At 28.2% G+C, this 24,916-nt stretch overlaps 1 protein-coding gene across 1 annotated transcript in view; it reads right to left on the reverse strand.

Moving 5' to 3' along the window:
* LOC129618758 (probable serine/threonine-protein kinase DDB_G0282963) overlaps positions 1-24,916 on the reverse strand; it is a 92,061-nt gene that overhangs the window by 58,850 nt on the left and 8,295 nt on the right. The window contains exons 2-3 of the mRNA XM_055533723.1: positions 4,471-4,644; positions 3,874-4,058 (exon numbers count right to left, since the gene is read on the reverse strand). Of these exons, the coding sequence (XP_055389698.1) occupies positions 3,874-4,058; positions 4,471-4,622 (337 nt within the window). The 5' untranslated portion in view covers positions 4,623-4,644. The remainder of the gene's footprint in view (positions 1-3,873; positions 4,059-4,470; positions 4,645-24,916) is intronic.

Raw genomic sequence — 24,916 nt, forward strand, 5'->3', positions numbered from 1 at the left:
TAAAAATTATCAGACTGACAAAAGTCAATCAAGCGTCAAATGGAAACAACAAATACCCGACATGAACTTTAATAAAACAAATTCGGGTGATTACCTACAAAACCTGTATATAATATTCCAGAATTATATAAAAAGTATACATTCATACATATGTACATACATATACTTATATACGGTTTATAATTCAACATGCAAAGAGAAAGCGATTTTAGTAATCATTTTAAAATGTAAAATATTGCTTTTTTACACTAACAATGTTGTTTTTGAAAATATATCACTTGCTCACAACATAACTTATATTTTAAAATAACTTTAAAACAACAGGTGAAATATGAGATGATTAAGGTTAAAGTAGATCTTAATTAAAAAAAATCTGATGTGGTCAACCCACAACTGACTGCAATGTATATTGTTTAGTTTAATGAAAATAAGATTATAAAAATGCGATCTAAACACTTCTTTACAATTTCAAGGACGCTGGTAAGCTTTTAGTTAACATATCTAGAAAAATGTAAGTTTGGCTTTTAGTAGAAATTTGCTTTGCACCACTCAAACTCCCTGAAAAGTTCACCAGTTAGTTTCACTATAACAACTAGAACTCAAACATCAAATTTCAGGAAATTCCACCAATCCGTTCCGTAGATGTGGTAAAAAATGTAAAACCGGTCCCCAGTTTGGTTCATTTTTTTAACATTGATTATTTCTCTTTATTGAATCGGCGAAACGCAATATTTATAAAAACAAATGATTTTCATGAAAAGTTGTTTTTAAAATATTTTTCAATTCGATTTATAGTTTACATGAACATAAAACATTTGTATATTTATTTAATATCTGACCATTGGTGCAGTGGTTATGGCACCGGCCCGGTTAAACCGTTCAAACCCCGGTCAGGTCACTATAAAAATTATATTCAATATTATATAACTTAATATGCAATACTAATATATATTATACAAGTAATTTTCAAATATTCATAATATTCGATACTAAAAGACTAAGAAAAATAAACAGTAAATATTAATAAGCTGAAATATTTAATATAAAATAAAAAACTACGGTAGGCTAGTCACCTACCTAGCTAACTCTCTATGACTATAGAAACTAGGGCATGATAGATATCATGCACTAGCCCTATACTCCTCCTAGGTGTGAGGAAGGAAACAAAAAAAAAAAAATATTTATTGAATGTGCTGGTTTGGCACTCAGAAAAAAATTATTAAATCATTCCGATAAAAAAAGTAATCCAAGTTTACGTTTTAAAATTAACAACAATAAACAAATTAACTAGATTTTTACTTTTTTTCAAAACAGAAACCATGCTCATGTGATATTGAAATTATTAAATCTAATTTTTCAAAATACAATGGTAAAATGTTACGGCATTGCAACACAATTTTTCTTATCGAGGCAACTCTTTTTTATGAAACTGCTTTCACATATTTCTATTAAAGCAAGAAAGCGGCGGTAAATATCGATTTATTAACCATGTAATTATTTCATTACATTATTCATGTTTCTTGCAATTTTTGCTCTTTTCCTAAAAGAATGAAATAAGAGCAAATAGTATGAAAAAGAAGGAAGATTTTTTAAAGTGTTTTTGAAGCTCTTTTTTCAGCTTTGACTGAAACTCCGAGACTCACATCTAAAAAAGAAGTTCAGCTCCTTTGATTAAAAACTTCATTATTCGAATAACAACTTCATTATAAACTTCGACTTTTAATTCAATAAGTTCTGCTTGTGTTAAGTCCTTACATCTACATTAGACTAAGTTAAAACGAACAAGTAAAAGTATATTTTAAAGCATTGCATGAATCGTAGAGCATAGAAAATTGTGGGTTATGTGACCACCTGATTACTAGTCGAGAGCATATTCTTGTTAGAGTTACAAAATATAGAAGGCAAAACAACACAATTTGTAAACGCATTAATATACAAAGCACATATAGCCAATAACCTAAACCATAATTACATGTTAGGTCGCAAACGATAAGTGAAGAAACAGAAAATCACTAAGACAAAAATATCCAAGTAAAAGTTTTAAATTTTTTTATGCATGAGATTAAAGTATTTCCTGCAGTTGTGAAAAAATGTATTCAATCTTAGGGAGTTTTCTACAAAAAAAAGCTTAAATACTTATTTATATGTACACTTAGTAGTACCGTATTCACAATTACATTTTTTATATGGATATGAATAATATTATCAATTGCATCAAAAAAAAAATCTAATGTGGTCAGCACATAATCGACCGCAATGTGTATTGTCTAGTTAAGTGAAAGTGTTACAGAATATTATGAAAATGCCTGTTAAATACTTCTTTCTAATTTTTAAGGCGTTAGTAAGCTTTTAGTTAACACAACTAGCAAAATGTAAATTTGTCTCTTATTAGAGTTTCGCTTTGTGCTACCCGAATTCCCTGAAATCGCCAGTTAGTTTCGGTAACAACCTGAACTCAAATATCAAATTTCAAGAAATTCCATCAATCCGTTCCGTAGATATGGTAAAAAATGTTAAATCGGCCCTCAGATCAGTTTCCGAGCCCTGATCTTTCCAAAAAAATTTATATGTTCACTGTTTTAATACTAATATTAAATTTCAATAAAATCGGTTGATTGTTTCTCTTTATATACGCAAAAATGTACATTTGGCCCGTAGTAAACGTTCGGTTGCTGACGTCTGATTTCTTCCAAGAGAGGTTTCGCGGACAATCGAGCGAAGCTTATATTAGAAATTTCAAGTAAATCTGTTGAATATTTTCTTCATAATGATCAAAAATATGAAACAGGCCCGCTAAAAAGTGCAGTTCCCGTGTGCTGATATATCCCAAAAGTTGATCAATCCATGACATAGTCAAAATAAATTTATATATAAAATTTCATCAAAATCAGTTCAGCCGAGCTTGAGATATGTACATGTGTCCACACACAGACATACAGACCGACAGGTTGCTAGAAATAGTTTATTTACACTTCCCTACCATGAAGAAGTGTGTTCCCACCGAAAACTCGATATGCAAAATTTGTTGCCATCACATAATCTACCTATTGTATACACAATACGGTCGGTTAAAATTATGTATGTATGCATTTCGAACTGAGCCAGACAAAAAACAACCAATAACCCAGAAATGGAATTGAAAGGAAAACTTCCATTATATTTTTTCTTAATTATATACAACATAATATATTATTAATATTATAACGTCCATACAAAAACTCGTTTTAGAAAACATTTAACGTAACAACTTTTGGCGTGCATTAAAACTTTTGCGACAAAATTTGACTTTATATATATATATGTATACATACTTTGATATTATTTTGAAGTATCAATTATGCATTTTTGCAATTTCTTAGTTTCCCCTACTCTTTGTTACATCAATATGCAATTGCATTCAATTTACTCGCTTCATGAATGTATGAAATTCAGCAAAACAGGAATGGTAAAGCATTGTCTTTTGAAAAATAAAAAAGCGGAATAAAATTATTATTACGAAAGTATTTTTACATGTCATCGCATATATAGGAAGAAAATAATTTAATATGAAATTGCTCTTTTCTTTCAACACAAACAGCTGCATTTACAAACAGCTATGTTACTTGTATCGTATAGCATAAATTTAAACTTTTATGAAATTAATTTAGTGAGATTTTATTTTAAATTATGCAACACTTTACATATAAGCATCTGCTGGTAATATTGAAGAAAATTTTTAATCTTCATACTTAAAATCTCTTAATATTAAAAGAGAAATTGATTTTGTTTTAACTTTAGAACTCATTGTGCTTAACGTCATTTGTTTTAGGGCTTAACATTAAATTTGTTTTAGGGCTTGTGTTAGATTTACGGCATTTAACTATATAGACTTACCTTGAGCGGCAAATACTTGATAAAATTGTGATAAATATGTTAAAATTGATAATCTATCTGGTACTTCGTATGTGGCCATATCATCTGCATCTAACAGTGCTGGAATACCTAAATGTGTTTCTGCGGTACGGAATGCTAAATCATTATTATAGTAAATATCATTTTTATTTAATTTTTCGAATTCACTGAAATTAAAAAAAAATAAAATTAAGTTATTAAGTTTTCACATAAAATTATAAAAATTGGAATTTATTTGACTTTCAAATGCATTTTCATTTATGTTGGCATTCCTGGACTGCCTTATTTCTAATCATTAATTGCACTGTATTTCTTTGTAGAGAAAATGTGGCAAATAAAATTTATGAATATTTTATGTATACTTAAAAAATTTCATGTAGATTTTTAAATGTCAAAAGAATATTTAAAAAAATAAATTTAAATTTCCTTAAAATTAAACTAAAATTAATTTTAATTAAACTAACAAAATAAAATTGAATTATAAATATTTAGGCAAGTGTGATGTTAATCAGTATCAGAAGCCAACTGGATATTTACGTGAAATATAAATTGAGAGGTTTTTGAACATTTTTAACTTACATTAATTCTGGTTTAAAATGGTGAATCATTGCACAAAACGCTAAACCATCTCTCCACGATGTTGTCATATTTTCAATTTTGACTCCTGGGTAACCTTCTGTTATACGACGGCACCAAAGCTCCAATGCTTTTGTTCCACGTCGTTCACCCATTGTTAATTTTCTTGAAAAATATCTGAAAATAAATAATATCAAAACATTAAAATTTATGTTACTTAAATTATTATATTTATACATAATTAATTTTTTAATTTGAAAGTGAAATCCTTTTTATTCCAAATTTTATGTATGTAACGTATTAGAACAAAGAATAAACAAAAGGATAGTGTAGAAAGTAGTGGGCGGTTAAACCCAAAGCTTGCAAAATAGCAAAGCTTGTCTTAATGAATTTCTCTGATTAATTTTTAACAAATAATACCTACAATTTCTATTTGTACAGCTTTAGGTCAAAATAATGACAAAAATTACCGACAGACTAACATCTTGACATATGAGAAACTAGATGCTGCGGTTGAGTATGGGCTAATTCATTTATACTCAACGTCTCAAAATTTGAATGGGTATACATAATGTGCAACTTAATGTATATACAATATAATGGAGAAGTCGTAACCAGCAGTAGTCGATCAATTATAGTAATAATTTGAAATGAACCGGAGCTTAAATTTTACAAAGTCCTTACAGTTCTGTATGTCATGTGGTTTTATTCCAGGACATGAATAATATGTTTGGAATGAATATACTAAACCTCGGCAAAAATACATTCTTATTAAAGTACTTTATAATGAGAATGTTTAAAAATTTTAAGTTCACCTATTCTGCGAACAAATTAAATTTTAATTAATACACTATTCAGATGTAAGTATAAACATTCACATCAAACACATAAATATTCTTTTTCCATGTTCTAACATAATATTAATATAAGTTCATATAATTAACGCAAAACCATTTTGGCTATTTAAGTTCATGAATAAAAAAAATCTGATGTGGTCAGCACATAACCGACCGCACTGTGTATTGTCTAGTTAAGTGAAAATGTTACAGAATATTATAAAAGTGCCTGTTAAATACTTCTTTTCAATTTTTAATACATTAGTAAGCTTATAGTAAACATACCTAGAACAATGTAAATTTGGCTCTTAGTAGAATTTCGCTTTTTGTTACCCGAATTCCCTGAAATCAAATTTCAAGAAATTCTATCAATTCGTTCCGTAGATATGGTGAAAAATGTAAAATCGGCCCGCAAATCAGTTTTCGAGCCCTGATCTTTCCAAAAAATTTATATGTTCATTGTTGTAATACGAGGAATTCAAATATTAAATTTCAATGAAATCGGTTGATTATTTCTCTTTATATACGCAAAAATGTATATTTGGCCCGTAGTAAACGTTAAGTTGCTGAGGCCTGATTTCTTCCAAAAGTTAGGAGGTTTCGCGGTCGGTCTAGTGAAGCTTATATATATAAAATTTCAAGTAAATTGGTTGAATATTTTTTTCAAAATGCTCAAAAATGTAAAACAGGCCCGCTAAAAAGTGCAGTTCCCGTGTGCTGATATATCCCAAAAGTTGATCAATCCGTGCCATGGTCGAAATAAACTTACTTATAAAATTTCATCAAAATCGGTTCAGCCGAACTTGAGATAAAGTTGGGTCAAACCAATGGTTGGGTTGAATTTCAGCACTTTTCCCTCCAACAAAGGTTAAAATACTGCTTTTAAAAACAATTTATGTATACCTACTAAACTATTAAATTTATTTTCATTCATATACGAAACTATTTCTAGGATTGCATACTCGTATATTTTGGATGAACGATTTACACAGTCTTTGAAATAAAGGAAAAATAAAGTTTAGGAGGGGTATTTTAAATAATGCTCGATTTTAAGGGTTAATTATGTGAGTTAAGAAAAACAATTATATTTTTAATGACATAAAATTTACCGGTAGCTTTCTGCGTATATAGAAATTTGAAAAACGTTGCGGTTTCGTAAATATGAGATGCTAAATATTGAAATTTTACAATTTTTGAGAGGCAATAACTTAAGTGCGGGTGGATAAAGGAAAAAATTTTCTTCTTATTTTTTTAAAGTTTAACTTTAGCATGCCGTTCTAGAAGAAGCAATCAACTATTCTTCTGCGTTTGCAAAATTTAAAAAATGCTTATGGTTTCACTACAATAAATAGTTCAAAAATGTAATTTTTAGGGTTTAAGGGGAGTATACCTTTCAGAGGAGGGCAGATAGGTAAAAATGTTCTTCCACGGAAGTAAGTTTTTAATAAAGATCTATGTACATATAAAATTTCATCCTTCTTCAAGGGTGTAGAAGTTTTGTAAACAGACACACGGACAGACGGTCGGACGGATGGAACGGCGGACGGAAAGACTGAAACTACTACAAGATGTTTTGGAAGAGTGCTAAAAAGTAACAAAAATATTTAACTCTATTCTTTAGGTGTTCATTTCATGATTCATGCACTAATTTCTTTGATGATTTGATTTAGTTTGCAGAAAATATATAACTGCATTATAACAATCAATAACAATATTAAGAATAAATTACACTACATAAGTATATTCAAATGTAATCGCTCATGTTGCGGAATAAGCTCAAGCTTATTCAACTCAATGAGAATGTGAAAATAAAACGAAAATTAAAAAGTTGTGCAGAAAATCAGTATACATTTTATGCGACACGAATACGATATAATATGTACAGACTTGAGAATACATTTTTTTTTCTTTTTCTTCATGTTATTAGCACTTTTCCAAAAAATTTTTGAAAAAAAGTGCTTATTAGTTTCACTCTGTCCGTCCGTCCGTCCGTCTGTCCGTGTGTCTGTTTACAAAACTTCTACACCCTTGAAGATAGAAAGCTGAAATTTTGCACGTACATAGACTCTTACTAGAAACTTATTTTCGTAGAACAAAATTTTTATCTATCTCCCCCCCCTTTAGAAATTATACCCCCCCGAAACCCTAAAAATGCCATTCTTTAACTATTTAGTGCAATGAAATCATAAGGATTTTTGAAATTTTGCAAACGCAAAAAGGTAGTGGCTTGCTTCCCCTAGCGGGGTATACTAAAGGTTAACTTTAGAAAAACAAAATGGCCGCTCAAATTTACCGTTATCTAAAGTCCGTTTTTTCCAAATTTTTGATGTCGTTTATTTTCTAGACCCCAACCTGTAGAAGCTTGAAATTTTATGGGCTTTTAGACATTAACAAATAGTTCATTTCGTTGGAAGAAAATTTTTTTCCATCTCCTTCCCCTCTCAAGTTATCACCTCTTGAAATTTGTAAAATTTGAATTTTTGACACCTTATATTTCCGAAACCCCAAGCTTTTTAAAATTTCTATAAACACAAAAAACTAACGGTAAATTCCATGACATGAAAAAATATAATTATTTTTCTTAACTCACATAATTAAACCTTAAAATCGAGCATTATGTTAACCCCACTTTATATTAATTTTTGCTTTATTTCAAAGACTACATAATTAATCGTTGATCCTAAATATATGCAATCCTAGAAAGAGTTTTGTATATGAATGAAAATAATTTTTAGAATGCGTGATAGGTATACATAGACTGTATTAAAAAGCAGAATTTTCACTTGCTGAAGGGAAAAGTGCTACAATACAAACCATTGGTTTGACCCAACTTTATTCTTTCACGTTTTCTTTTCTTCTGCAAGCGTTGGAGATCTTACTTGGGCTAATATTAATAAGAAGATTATACTTTTAAATAATTAAGTATATTTTATTTTTGAAATTAAGTACAGCAGCTCATGGAATAGATTAGATTGTTTTAAGTTTTCATCGATCCATTATCTTTTGCAAAAAACATTAAATCCCTTTTAACACTGTTTCATTTAATTGTACTGTACCAATAAAGTTGGTTCAAACAAATGATCTGTAATGTAGCACTTTTGCCTTCAACAAGTGAACATACGGGTTTTAAAAACAATCAATTTGCTGTATGCTCCTTTATTCAAATTACTTTACTTCATATACCAATATATGTATGTATTTCAAAAATGGCATACTTCATATACGAATATACTTCAAAAATTGCCTATTTTTCGAATTAGCATTGTGTGTATTCTTTGAGATAAAAAGAAAAAAAATTAAAGAGGCGTTAACATAATTCTTGAATTTAAGAGTTAGTTGCGGGAAATAATAATATTTTTTAATGGCATGGAAATTACCGTTAGCTTTGTAGAAATTTGGAAAAGCTTACAGTTTCGGAAATATAACGTGCAAAAAATTCGAATTTTACAATAGGCGATAACTTGAGAGAGGGTGGAGGTGGAAAAAAATTTTCTTATAACGAAATGAGCTATTTATTAGTTTTTAAGAGCTGCTAAAATTTCACTACTATAATCTGAGGTCTAATCAGATAATAATTCACAAAATAATCTGAGGGTTTTGCGGGGCTATAACTATTAGAGGGAGGGAGATAGGTAAAAATTTTACTCTACGGAAATTAGTTTCTAGTAAAAATCAAAGTGCACTGCTATATACCATTGTATAGGCCCTCATGAGTAGACAAAACATTTGTATGGAGGCTTAAAATCAATTTCGGAAACATTTTTTTTGCTCTTTGAAATATTAAATGTAACTCCGCGTTTCTGTTAGGCCTCTGTAAAGTGAAAACCTCAAAATAAGGGCTACATTAAATATGTGAACTACCTCTCCATACCAAAGTTATGTCTACTCATGAGGGCCTATAAAATTATATATAGCAGTGCACTTTGATACGAGACACCCTGCATAATATGCACACATATACACAAAAATACAAAAAGTTTTAAAAAAATTTAATTCATATATATTTTTCTTTCTATTGTCTTTAAAGAAGTTTATCACAAGTCGTAATCCAAGAAAGTTCTTTAGATAGTTTGGAGTGGAAAATAATCAATTTATGTAAATTACTCTGTTTGATTGTGTATGTTTACAATATATTATGAGAACTAATGATGGTTTTTTTTATTTCGATGGATGATCTAAAGTTCAATGACTTACTAATGTGGGTTTTGTATTAAAGCATTTATATCTTTTTCTTTTAAAATATCTTTTACTTTAAAGATGAGTTTACTTATTAGTATAAATTTATGTAATTGTATTAAAATTTATTTTTTTAAGAAACTGAATTCATAATTTGTAGTTTCTTTTAAAAGAATTCTTATTAATTAAGTGAAACTTGTGCCTATTTCTGGGTTACGATTAACAAAGCAAAACTAAAATGAGAAATATTCTTATAAACATTTTTTTGAGCAGGTAGAATTTAAATTTAATTTAGAATAAAACCTCTGCAAGGTATTTTTAAAAGCGGAAAACAGAGACGACACAATTAGGACAAATCTATGGAACTTCAATAGCATATTTTATACAAGTTCCGTAGCTTCAACTACCTCACAAACAGCTTAGGGATAAATTAAGTTCTTTGATAATATAATTGCCAGGAATGGGAATCTCTACATTATCCAAAGTTACACCCGGATGAAAGACTAAAACAAGAATAAATAATGTGCCTTTTTTCTTCTCTCTCCTATGCCTTTAACGTGTTTGAACTCATAAGGGATGTTTACAGAAGTAATCTACCAGAACTGGGATAGCAACTGGCGATACTTTTACCAGAACAAGCCAACAAGAATAAACTTCTTCAACTTATCCTTAACAATAGGGTATCAAATTTTTTCAAGTAATAAGCCTACCTACGTTCATTTACACTTTCCTTACTCACTCTTTCCTTAACTACAATTTTTCGTACTTCATTTTTAACAACTTTCGTGTTAAAAACCCTTTCGTTTTCGGATTATGGATTATGTACTTGTTATTTGTGGGGTTTATATTGTTTTAGGCATAGACTAGAAAAAAAGTATCACTCTAATAGCCCCGTTGAGTTTGTCAATATGGGTCAATATGGTAAAACATTTAAAATTTTATGAAGTTTTAACAAAATTTTACATTTTCTCTTTTTGTTTTGAGAATTTAAATAAAATGTGTGTGATACGCAATATTGTCAAGAAGAATACATTATTTATTACACACACTATAAACTTAAAGAACAAAGACATTTTATCAGTAAAGAAATATTTTGTAAAAATAAATTATTCATAGATGATAATTTAAGAAATATTAGTATGATAATTGAATGATAATTTAACGATTTTGTGATGCAGAAGTCTTTTTCAGTGGAAATGGACATTTGCAATTTGAGATTGAAATTGAATTAGACTTAATTTAACTGGTTCTTCACGTTGCGCTTGGTGTCTGAATGTTGAAATAAATAAATTCTATCAAACCAACTAACCAACGCCTAATTTACATTTGTTATTTTGAAACAGACTAAATAACCAACTTTAGTTTCTATTTTGTCTGTTTCATTATAATTTTTATTTAAATTTTAAATTAAAAATTATTTAGTATAATTCATCAAAATTCTAAGCCACCAGCGTTTTTAACACTAAATAACAGGTTGAAATTTTATACAAAGGTACTAAACTACACTTTAGTATCATAATTTATTTTGCTTAAAAATAAGTATGTACTTACTTTTATTGTACCCGTACGAACGTATGTTCGAAGAGTATACTAAATTTGTCTTACCGTTTGTAACGCTAACAAATTATTTATAGAAATAGAAAAAAATTACCTCTACTAAAATCTATTTTTTTACTAAGTTTTATAGACGAATAGACAGACTGATATAGTGAAGTGAATAGGTCTAGTATTTCGAAAATCTTTTGCAAAAATCCGCAAAATCTTTTCCTATACAATGGCACATAGCAGTGCACTTTGTTACGAGACACCCTGTATACATGTCCATACCGGAGACGACTCCTTCAAGTGGTTACAAACTTTAAAATGAAAAAATATTTCAAATTCATATTTCAGTACGGTTTCAAATGTTAATGAGGAAGGATGCATGATTTTTCTAATGCCAAATATATCTATCAGGCCTCCAAGCTGAAAATATTTTATGAAATTTTGAATCTGAAAAAAATGCAAAAACAATTCTTAATATTTTTTGTTTTCAAAGGGTGAACATTACTATTAAATTATTATTACATTTTGAACTGTATATAAAATTTGTATTGGTAAAATAATATTTAATTGTATTTTAGATATTATTTTCTCCCTCTTACCTCCTCATATTTTTTGTTTACTATATATTCATATTTAATAATTTATTCTCTCTTTAATTTATTCTTTACTATGTATTTAATAATTATTCTTTCATTAATTATATTTTCAACTTGACAGTACAGTTACTTTCCATATGTTGAATTAACTTACCCTATGAATAAAAAAGCTCTTCACTTAAAAACATTGAATTGCTTTCAGTTTCAGTACCAAATAAAACGTTGAACGTGAAGGTTGTGCTTGTAGTTTTTCCGCTTTTTTGCATGTACTTCAAGAGTTTTAAAATAATTGTGAATTAAAATATTATTATATTTAATTGATTTTTTTAATATATTTTCGGAATTTTACCTGCTTTATAATAAATATGAGTTTATTATTATCGTTATTTCTTCTCATAATTCTAAAATAGCCATTTCGATTTAAAAAAAAAACTCATATAAAATAAGGTAGTGCTTTCAAGTTTTTCTCTTAGCATTGGGACTTTTTAGATATAAAGACATTACTCCACTACTCATAACTCATAGAGAGTAAATTATTTTTGTTAGTGTTTTTACATAATTATAATAATTTTTGTACAGCCAATGTTGGTCCCCGATTATAAAAATTGAAAATTTTTTGTTTCGTTCGTTTAAAACTCAAAATGACTTACTTATCACGTTGTACGCTATACATTGATGATATACATTATAAATGATTTCTACTGTATTAAATTGGCGCAATTTTTATAAAAAACTGGAGCTAATCTACGTATTTAAAGACAAATTTTTTATTAGAAATTATAATTTTTATTATTAGTCATACAAAAAAGTTAAATGGAATCAAAATTTTTAAACCTTTGACAAGAAAAAACATTATCTTTAATGTCTTTTACTTATGTTACTTTATTATGCTTATCGTAATTATACCCGTACGAACGTATGTTCGAAGGGTATACTAAATTTACCTTACCTTTTGTAACGCTAAAAAATAACGGTCTCAGATAGACTCAAGTGTATGCTTTTGATCAGTGTCGAATTCTGAGTCGATTTAGCTTTGTCTGTCCGTCCGTCCGTCCGTCTCAGCGATAACTCAAAAACTAATTGAGCTAAGTTCACTAAATTTTCACAAATTATTTATTGTAGTAAGTGCCAGAAACCTATTTAATGATCGGGGTACTGGTTTGGGTAGTTGCCGTACAAGTTCAAAATTTATTTGCCTATATCCAGAAATTATAAAAACTGGGGTATTGAAATTTCACACAAGCGAATATATTAGTAGGGCCGATGTGCTTGATAAAAGTCGTGAAATTTCACACGAGCAAATATATCAGTAGGGCCAATGTGTTTGAGAAAAGTCACTGAAATTGCTTGGCTCCTTCTGGTAGCTGTCATACAAATTCAGCAGTCGTTTGGCCATATCTAAGAAAATATTGAAAACACAGTACTGAAATTTTGCATATACGTTATTGATATGGTAATATGGCAACTTAAAGTGATAGTCTGTTCCATAGTCAGGTATGGCATAATTATTTGCACATAGAATAACAAATTCGTACGAGTATCACAGAGTTGACACGGTCAAATCTATTTTTTCCGGTTTTTTATTTATTTTATGAAAAATTAAAAATAGAATTAAACTAAGGACATTAAGCATACGAAATTCGAAAATAATGATTCATACTTGGCGTAATAAATATTCTGAAAAGTCAACATTCAACAAGCTTTAGCGTAGAACTATTTTAAGAGTGTATTCCTGTTCGTAACTTCAATAATGCTTTATAAAAAGTTTAAGTACAGTATAAATACGATTGTACTACCGTTTCACAGCTCCCAATACCATTACATTGTAAAAAAAACTGCTAAAGCTTTTGATACATTTTGGACTACAATATTTACAATATTAATAAGTACATAAGTACTTGGTTTGAAAATTTTAATTAAAGTGTGTATTTGAAATATGAAAAATGACATTTAATTTTGTATAATTATAAACGTTACCACAACATTAAGAACATAATATTTTTATGCTGCATTTAAGGAAAAGCAATTAATAACTACTTATAGCAATTTATTGCAGAAAATGTATGCAGTTTATTTAATTGGTTATTTCTGGCCACATTTATATGACATGTATGAGCCTCGTGTGCTCGTGTTATCCACTACGTACATAACTTATATGGGAAAAGTATACAATTTTAAGAGCTTTTACTAAACTTTTTGGAATGCGATACTTTGTAAGTTTACGTTGTAAGCGCATTATTGAAGTCATCGTTTATCTCTGTACTTATATGTAATACTTTGGTAAATTATGTAATGTGTTTATTAATATATCTCCCGATCCATCTAATACTCAAATCCTAATTTTAGAACAGAATTGGTATTGAAAACAATGAAACGGTTACTATCTATACAAACATTTTTCAAATATTTGATTTAAAAGAATTTTTAATATATGTGTATATCACATATTTTTTTAAAACTAGCTCTTTTGATAAAGGTTTACAAACTTATTTCAGAAAAGCGAATTCGTTAGGTATGTGTTAAATTAAACAAAGGATTGTTTGCTCCAAAAATTAATATTTATTAAATACTCGTCTCTAGTTGCTGATTATAATAAAATTTATATTAAATCTTCGTCGATAAGCAATCTGATTCTCTCGTATGAGTTAAAAGACTTCGTTTTTTGAAATTTGTTCTCAAGTTATAAATTTAATATTATTTAAGTACGTTTTATTGCTATGCAAACATTAGCTTTATACCAAATGTTTAATGTCTTCTTTTTATAAACTAATAAAAAAAATCGTTAATTCAAAAGCACCACAATATACGTTTCATGCACTCTTTCTTATTTGTTGACGTAGTTGAACAGCAATTATTTGTATTTAAACAGGCATAATACGCAAAACTATGTATGTATGTACAATACAGAATTTATAATTTATTTTTTTTATGAGCTAACCTACTTTTTACTTTTTCGTGAGCTGTCAAAGGTCTACAATGTCATACTATTGATAATATTGATATTCTGATTGAATTTATAAGAAGAAGCGTTATTTAGTGTATCAAATAATAATAAATTTTTTAAAAAATAAGTACTTAATATTTTAATTTTTCAATTTCAATTTGAATTTATTAAAATTTCACTTTTATTTTCACCAAAGTGTTCTTATAAATTGATCGCAAATTTTTTATAGTTAATGTTCAAGATAATGTAATGCGTAACATGGAAATCATCAGCTAACTGTTAAGAATTTTAGACAGTGATGTCGTAAAATTTTCAGACACTGATGTCGTTTTAGTAGCTTTATCGTTATAGCTAGAAGAATTTTTAAAACTTTAGCTAAAAAAAATTAGAAGGAAGTCGCAAAAAAATCAATCAATAAAATAATAAGATATGAAAAGAAGTAAATTAATAAAAATGAATTTTTGACAAACTATCAATAAAATACTTCATTTTGTACTGCTTTTCTTTTTTATTATGTTCATTTCGGCGTTCTTATACGACAGAACTTAGGGACTCTTAAGTATGAAATGTTATTTTTAATATATTTAACTTTTCTTTTTTATGCTTTGACAACATTGATTTCAGAACCAATAATGCACATCCAAGTAGGTAAAATAAGTAGAAAAAAGGTACAAACAAATAAGTAAGTAAGTATAATGATCATAAAAATATTCATGTTAATTTAATTATTAAATTAGCAATTACATTTAGTAATAATAATATTTATTATTGTGTAATAATTACTAATTGAATAATTTTTGATGAAATATTTTGATTACTTATATAAACAATTTAAATTAAAACTTATAGGAATTCTTTTGATAACTAACATAACATGCATATGCGGTCCTATTGTCCAATTATCAGTAAATAAATAATTTTATAAATTTTATATTAAACTGTTCCAGAAAAGTTCGTACTTGTCCGTTGCTCAACATATGCATGTTTGTAGCAATTTATATATTTGCAATAATTTTTTTAATAAAACCGTATTTGCCTTAAGTATTACGTATTTTATTCATTTTTAAAATTCAATATGTGTACATATATGTATATGTATAATCGCGACAAAATGCTTGTTAAGTATACAATATTTAGCAATAAATATTTGTGAGAAAATCTTTAAAAAAAATTATTCAAAATCAACAAAAGCCAGCAAACACTTGATATCATCTCAATATATTTCTGTTATGAACATATGTATACACATATGTATATATTACTAGCAACATTAGAGCACAAGAACTAATAACTAGTCGTTATGTTTTAGTACTTTTTTATAAATATTATAAATAACCACAAAAAAGAATGTGTCTATTGAAGTTTATTTATATATACATAGAAGAAATATTATAAAAAGCTATCGAATACATTTTAGGTTCAGTTTTCAACTCTAAAATTTTAAATTTCGAAAATAAACAAGAGAAGAAATCGATACTCAACAAACCACTTACAGTGACAACCTTTGACAGTGACAATGAATTTCTTTATTAAACTTAAACTAGACCTGAAATAAGATGCAAAGGAAAGAAAAGCATGGGGGTTAAATACATAAAGGTAGAAAAAAGAAAATGGAAGAATAAACACACTTGAAAATTATACGTTAGTAACCTTAAAAAACTGTAGGATATTTATGAAAACACATATGTACATTTAATAAATGAAACAAATGCGTAGGCAAGCTATGGTATCTAATAAACAAAATATGTCGAATGAATAGACCTGTTTTGATTTCTGTTTTAAGTTCTCTGTAGTTGTGTTACATTCAAGGTGTAAGTATGTGACTTAAATGGAACTATAATAAGAAACAACAAATATGAAAATTTAAATAAAAATAGCTTAACAAAACCATTGATTAAGAATAAACGCAAGAAGAATTTTTACCTAATAACTAACCATTCTTAATCAATAATAAAACCAATTTCAGGGAATATAGTGGTATAAGTAAATGATTTTTTCGAAAATTTTATGATTTTTTAAATTTGCGACATTTTCATAAACTTTTAGTTTTTTTGTTTCTAATACAGACATTAAAAATTATCGAAAAACAAAGATAGGTGGACCCAAACTGTCGTCAGACCTGTCAATAGTATGGGACTTTTACTCATATTAAATCACACCTGGTGGTTATAAACTCCTAAATCTAGTCAAACTGACTAGCCAACAATTTTCTCTATCCTGTTTTATGCCCAAATTTCGTGAAGGAAAGCGCGAAATTTTAGGCTAAATCGAGAGGTCTCGTTCGATTCAGTCTTTTTGTCGTAACTCTCTCCCCTATAAGTCGAGAAACCTCAATACGACCTACAAACAAACTAGACCTACGATCTAAGAGGCAATAGCATTCGCTATATTTGTTTCCTCATTCTATTCTTTTCTTCTGTTTTTCTTCTGGTTTATCTAAGCTTTCTTTTTAATGTGTACTCTAGCACCATTCAAATTCACTTGTGGTGGGTTTTCAAAATTTTTATTTGTGAAATTTGAAAGAACAGATTTACTTCCATTTAGCTCTACTTTTCATTTATTTCACCGTCTATTTATATATAGATGCTGCTGCCAATTTTTCTCTATCGTCTGGCAAATCGCTTGTATAAAGCGCAAATAATGTAGAATCCAGAGCACTTGCTTTAATAAGTCTGCAATTAACTTATAATGACAATAAATATATTTTTATATAATTAAAGTCAACATATTTAAATATTTTAATTCAACTGTTATATAACGTACCTGCTTTATAATTTATTTGCATACTTATATACTTATAAGTATATGCATGTTTGTATATAATACTTTTATAATGTATATATGTATAACTATGCCAGTTAGAATTATAATATTGTGCCGGCTTTGCTTATAAAAAGATTCATACAAAAACTTTATTATCAAAATTTTGTGTGCAAAACTGTTTATCATAAATCCATGACAAAATTTCCTCTGTTACGGTAATGTTTTTAGCAATGGGACTTATTATGGCAATCACAGAGTGATAAGCATATTTTTTCCCACAAAGTTCAAAACGCAAAAATATAAAATTTGTTTCTCTCTTAATTTAAAATTTAATCAACTATTTAAGCTGATAAGAATTTTATTCCTACTTGTATGTGTACAACAATGCCAATTATACCTACCTACATACATATACATGATATATGTATGCACTACGTTTGAAAGTAGGGAAATTTAGTTTAAAGCTTGAAAACAATTATTTTTTGCTAGTAAGTGTATGTATGTAAGTACATACATACTTACAAAAAAATTTTATGTGTCAGCACAAAAGCTTCAACCATTAATAGCGAACGCATTGTGTATACAATAACGTTGGTAGGTTATGTGATGGCAACAAATTTTGCATATCGAGTTTTCGGTGGTAACGCACTTCTCCATAGTAGGGAAGTGTAAATAAACTATGTGCTATATATCTATACAACCTGTCGGTCTATGTGTGCAGACGTGTACCTCAAGTTTGGCTGAACTGATTTTGTTGAAATTTTATATGTAAGTTTAAATGTATGACTATGGCACGGATTGATCAACTTTTGGGATATATCGATTATGAAGAACATATTTAACAGATTTACTTGAAATTTTATATATATAAGCTTCGCTCGACCATCCGCAAAACCTCCTAAAATTTGGAAGAAATCAGGTTTCAGCAAATAGACGTTTTTTACGGGCCAAATATACATTTTTGCGTATATAAAAAGAAAAAGTCAACTGATTTCATTGAAATTTAGTATTTAAATTCTTCGTATAAAACAATGAACATATAAATTTTTTGGAAAGATCAGGGTTCGGGAACTGATGTGAGGACCAATTTTATATTATTTTACCATATCTACGAAAGGAATTGATGGAATTTCTTGAAATTTTATATTTGAGTTCTCTTTGTTTCCGAAACTAACTAGTGAGTATTTCAGGGAATTTGGGTACCACAAATCGATGCCCTAAAAATTGGAAAGAAGTATTTAGCAGGCATTTTCATAATATTCTGTAACACTTTCACATAACTAAACAATACACATTTCAGTCAGTTATGGGCTGACCACATAAGGTTTTTTATACCCGTATGAACGTATGTCCGAGGGGTATACTAAATTTGCCTTATCGCTTTATAACGCTGAGAAATAATGCTCTGAGATATAGACTTAAGCGTATGTTTCTGATCAGCGTCGAATTCTGAGTTGATTTAGCTTTGTCTGTCCGTCCGTCTGTCCCAACGATAACTCAAAAACTAATTGAGCCTAGTTCACCAAATTTTCACAAAAGATTTATTGCAGTAAGTTTCAGAACCCTATTTAAATTTGCCATGGTCGAGGTTCGGTTAGCTGCCATACAACTTCAATAATAGTTTGGCACACACAGTATTTTGAGAAATACAGTACTGAAATTTTGCATATGTATATTAATATGGTAAACTTGAACTCAATCTGTCCCATAGCCAGTTATTGAATATTTATTCGCATACAGCCCATACAGGATAACAATTTCGTACAGCTATCACAGAGTTGACAAGGTCAACTCTATTTTTTCTCGTTTTATTATAGAATCATATTTTTCAATTGGATAATTAAGTAAATTTAGTTTTTGCTACTTTAGTTGTAATATACTATATTATAAATGATAATTGTTTTTTATAATATCTTTAATGTTTTTAAATTTCATTGTTAAAGAGTTCATAAAGAAAATGATGCTTTCAAATGTGGTTTTTCATCCAAATATTATTATACAAGTTCCACTTGAATAAATAGGTGTTTAGTTCATACATATGTATGTATGAACATATTTATATATACAAATACAACAAAAACAAAACATCACAGCATAGAAGTACATACATACTTATGTATATACGTATACGTATAAGTGAGAAAATGTATTATTTTTAGCAAAAATTGTGAAATGGGTACTTTAAAGTTATACACTTATTTATATTTACCAGATATGTATGTGTGAATTTGTTTCAAAAATTTAAAATCTCTAATTTAATAAAATTCAAACTTTTTATTCCAGGTAGTAGATTTACATTACGAGTATTCCTTTCAACTTTGTGTTTAACTGTTTATTTTAGAGTTTTAATATTACGTGATTAGAAGCGAAATTAAGCGCATACAATGAAAGAAGGAAAAAAAAGATAATACGTGACGTAAAGATCAACTACACATACTAAATATTTCTGAATAATATGCAATCTCAAGAGCTCAGATTCTTAAATTGAAGAAAACAAAACTTTGAACAAGATTGTTATTTGTAGTGTACATATAAACATTTTCTATTTCCATAATTTTTCCCTTCTCAATTATTCTTCACTTCACTACTTAATAATCTGTTATTACAATCATAATTCAGTCTTGTGTCAAAGTTAAATAAGATATTACAATATAAGAAATACAAACAAATGTTAATACGTTATTATCTCTCTCTTTAAAAACCACTTCATCTTTTTAAATAGGAAAAAATATTTTTATTCAGCCGATATACGAAGAAACACAACCTTTTATCCCCAACATTGTAAGTAATTCAACTCTGAACGAAATCGAGTTTTTTTCTAACGATATGTTAAGCTTAAGAGGCTAATTAATTGATATACTTAATGATAATTGGAAAAAAATACCCAAGAAAACATAAGAGTTATTTGTACACATTCTCATATTTTATACTAATATTGCAAAACAACAATTTAGTGTGAAAAAGTCGACAATTTTTGAAACATTTTCAAAAAATTTTGAACATCTTCGAAAATCTTCTGCTTTTATCTTCTCTGTAAACTGGCCGTCTGTTTACAAAAATTTTGCACTCTTGGAGATAATAACATATAGAAGTTAATGAAAAAAGTTCTCTAAAATAAGACACTTACGGTTCTCCCGTTCAAGTTATACTAAGTTAATCGAAACCGCGAATGTACAAGCCCAAATCAAAAACAATCTGTAGCTTTTGAAATTCTTAATACATTAAGCATTTACATCTTCTTATGTTAAATAAAGGTGGGTTAAATCAATGGTTTGTAATGTAGCATTTTTCCCTTCAACAAGTCAAAATACTGAATTTAAAAACAATCTAGCTATATACTACGTTAATCAAATTACTTCCATTCAGTATTAGCAATGTATGCAGTCTTTGAAATAAAACGACAAAAAAATTGAAAAATACGTTAACATAGTGTTTGAAACTAAGTATATTTATTACGTGAGTTAAGATAAATAATTATATTTTAGCGTTAACTTTCTGCTTTTATAGAAATTTGGAAAATCTCGCAGCTTCGGAAAAATGGGTAGCCAAAAATTCGAGTTTCGCAAATTTTCGAAAGGCGAAACTGCTAAAATTTCGAACTCCTACAATCTGCGGTCAAGAAGAAAAACGATATCAAAAATTTGGAAAAAACAGTAAATTTTAGATAACAATAAATTTTAACGGCTATTTCTTTTTTTTTAAATTCAAAAATGGTGTGCTGGATATAAGAAGCCAGTGACTATATTTCTGCGTTTGCAAAATTTGAAAAATGCTTATGGTTTCTCTGCAATAAATAGGTAAAAAATAGCATTTTTGAAAAAGAAAGTTTTTGGGGCTTAGTGAATAAACTGTTTTTTTCCATATATCGAAACTTATTAAATATACGGCTTACAATTCATGGAGATTTTAACTTGCACAAAATCGTTAAATTGTTTTTGTGCGGACTACAGATTAAGTATAGTTTAATTGTGTGGCGATAGCTAAATGATATAAGCATATGATTTCCACAAGGCGATGCGCCATGCACTTAAGGTGTACAAAAAAGTTTAATTTAGCACTTTTATTCTGTTGAATTATTTATTGAGCGACTAACTATTAAGTATAATTATTTCTTTTTATATTTTATTTTAAACAAATAATAGTTTTAATAAAACCTATCAAATTTCACCTTTCTATCTTCAAGTGCGTAGAAATTTCTTGAACAGTCAATAATACTCAACATAAATTCAGTATATTTAGTTATTCAACTTTTACAACGGAAAGTGAACTATTAAATATTCTATAGTTATTTTTTCAAAACAAGAATTATAAATGTAAAGTCAAAATCTTTTGTTATAATGTTTTCAATAGAAAAGGTGATTCTATATTGTAGAAAATGAACTCAAATGTAATTGAATAATAAACTATATTTATCATATAATTACGATTATTAAAAAAAAATTGGTGTGACGAGCACATAATTAACAGTATTGCGACATTTTGTAATTTGTATAACAAATTGATAACTCCAATATTTTAAATTTAATTTCGAGATGAAATCTAAAGAAGCAAAATTCAATTTCAAAATGAAATGCTGCCTTGTTTAATAGAACTTTCACGAAAGTTTTTCTGGTTATTTGACCAGAAAACATGAGGTTATATAATAATAAAGTTGGGTCAAACCAATGGTTTGTATTGTAGCACTTTTCCCTTCAACAAGTTAAAATTCTGCTTTTAAATACAGTCTATGTATAGCTATCACATTATTAAAATTATTTTCATTCATATACAAAACTATTTCTAGGATTGCATATATTTAGGATGACGCATATATGCAGTCTTTGAAATAAAGCAAAAATTAATATAAAAAGGGGTTAACATAGTGCTCGATTTTAAGGGTTAATTGTGTGAGTTAAGAAAAATAATTATATTTTTTAATTTTACGGAATTTACCGTTAGCTTTTTGCGTTTATAAAAATTTGGAAAAGCTTGCGGTTTCGGAAATATAAGGTGTCAAAAATTCAAATTTTACGAATTTCAAGAGGTGATAACTTGAGAGGGGGTGGAGATGGAAAAAAATTTTCTTCTAACAAAATGAACTATTTATTAATATCTAAAAGCTCCTAAAATTTCAAGCTTCTACAGGCTGGGGTCTAGAAGAAAAACGACATCAAAAATTTGCAAAAAAAGGACTTTAAATAACGGTAAATTTGAGCGGCCATTTTATTTTTCTTAAGTTGAACTATAGTATACCGCGCAAGGGGAAGCAAGCCACTGCCTTTCTGCGTTTGCAAAATTTCAAAAATGCTTATGGTTTCAATGCAACAAATATTTAAAAAAGGCCATTTTTAGGGTTTTGGGGGGGTATAACTTCTAGAGGGGGGGAGATAGGTAAAAATTTTGTTCTACGGAAATAAGTTTCTAGTGAAGATCTATGTACGTATTAAATTTCAGCTTTCTATCTTCAAAGGTGTAGAAGTTTTGTAAACAGACACACGGACAGACGGACGGACGGACGGACGGACGGACAGAGTGAAACTAATAAGCACTTTTTTCAAAAAATTTTTTGGAAAAGTGCTAAAAAACCATCCGACAAATATCTCGCTAATCGAACTTATTTTGAACTGCTGTTGTGTATTTGCAATATACAATGCGGTCTGTAAAAAAGAGTGGTCATGGAATATATTTTCATTTCCAAAACTCAACAAAATCAGATGTACTGAAGTACAAATTCAGTAAGAAGGTGATGTTGCAGTATAAAACACAATATATTGCAACTTTACTAATTTAATACTAGTTTGAGTATAGTGTTAATCAAGAATTTTGTTTGTTTCTTGACGTTTTTTAATTTGTAATTATTGTAATTAAAGATTTATTGACTATGCGTTTATTTAATGAATTACAGTATTGTTTGAACATTTAATATATAAATACATATATATTTAAGTAGATTACCTGTATCTCCAATAAATATATAACAGGCTAAAATAGAACATAACTGTTATGGAAGAAGCTAACACATTTAGTATGCAAGAATGCATACACAATATGTATGTACGAGTATGTATCTACCTTTAAAAATTATTTTTTTATTTAAAAACATTTTTAATAAAGGCTATTGATTGGTGAAAGCAGTGAACATAGCAGTGAAGCTGTTGAACATGCATGTTATTATCACAATATTTCAAAATATTAAATGTACTTATTGAAGTATCGTCGATTATCATTATCTTTCTACTAGTAAGTAATAATAGCATTAACTCATAGCGAAACTATATATAAAATTTTACATAGAAGGTGAATTGGGTACGTATATGATTTGATATTGTTTTACTAATTCGTTTTTAGCACTTTTTTAGCACTTTTACCAAAAAAATTTTGAAAAAAGTGCTTATTAGTTTCTCACTATGGAAATGTTTACAAACCTTCTACACCCTTGAAGATAAAAAGCTGAAATTTTATATGTACATAGATCTTTACAAGAAGCTTATTTCCATAGTAAAAAATTTTTACCTACCTCCACTCCTCTAAAAGTTACACTCCCCTACAAACCCTAAAAAATAACATTTTTTAACTATTTATCGCTGTGAAACCATAAGCATTTTCAATTTTGCAAACGCAGAATAAGTGTAGCGGCTTAATTTTTCTCACGCGGCACAGTATACCGTTTTTTCCAAATGATTCATGTTGTTTTATTTCTAGAGCCTGGGTTGTGAAAGTCTAAAATTTTAACAGCTTCTAGACACTGATAAATAGTTCATTTCATTATAGGAGAAAATTTTTTCCCACCTCAACCCCCTCTCAATTATCGCCTACCGAAAGTTGTTAAATTTGAATATTTGGCACTTTATATTTGCGAAACCGCAAGCTTTCTCAAATTTCTATGAGCGCGAAAAGCTAATGGTAAATTTCATGCCATTAAAAAATAAATTATTGTTCTTAACTCACGCAATTAACCCATAAAATCGAGATTTATGTTAACCCTCTATAAATTTATTTTTGATATATTTCAAAAACTGCATAAATTACTCATCCTCAATATATGCAATCCTTGAAATAGTTTAATATAAATAGTATATGAATGAAAGTAATTTTAATAGTACAGTATAGGTACATGCAGAGAAAAGTGCTATTTTACAAACTATGGTACCCAACTTTATTATTGTTTTTTTTTTCATTTTTTACTTTATTGAAAAAGGTTCAAAAATGAAAGAAAATCTCTATTTTGGAGGCTATACATTAAGTGTAAATGCGTTTCATCACTTTAAAAAAAACAAAAAAAGGTGAAAAAATTATTGAAAGTTTTCTCTTTAGTTTTTATGTTTTTAATATTTATGCGTTTAGAATTTAAAGTAGTTTTATTGAATTGCTGTTTTACTTTTTATAATTTTCTTACTAGAGATTAGTTGTAAGTGCACAAAAGATGCATCAAGATGGTGAAAGTTAAATTTAAAATGTGTTGGTCAATGTCACATACAATATACTTACTCATGTACAAGTATTTGTCACTTTTTTTTCTATTTTTACATTCATAATCAGAAAGTTCGCTTAAACAGGTTAAAACAAAATAATCTCTAATTTAATCACAAAAGCGGAAGCTTTAAAAAGAT

Source organism: Condylostylus longicornis, unplaced genomic scaffold (assembly GCF_029603195.1).
Source record: "Condylostylus longicornis isolate FDR11 unplaced genomic scaffold, ASM2960319v2 ptg000010l, whole genome shotgun sequence".
In the NCBI taxonomy this organism is placed as follows: Eukaryota; Metazoa; Arthropoda; class Insecta; order Diptera; family Dolichopodidae; genus Condylostylus; species Condylostylus longicornis.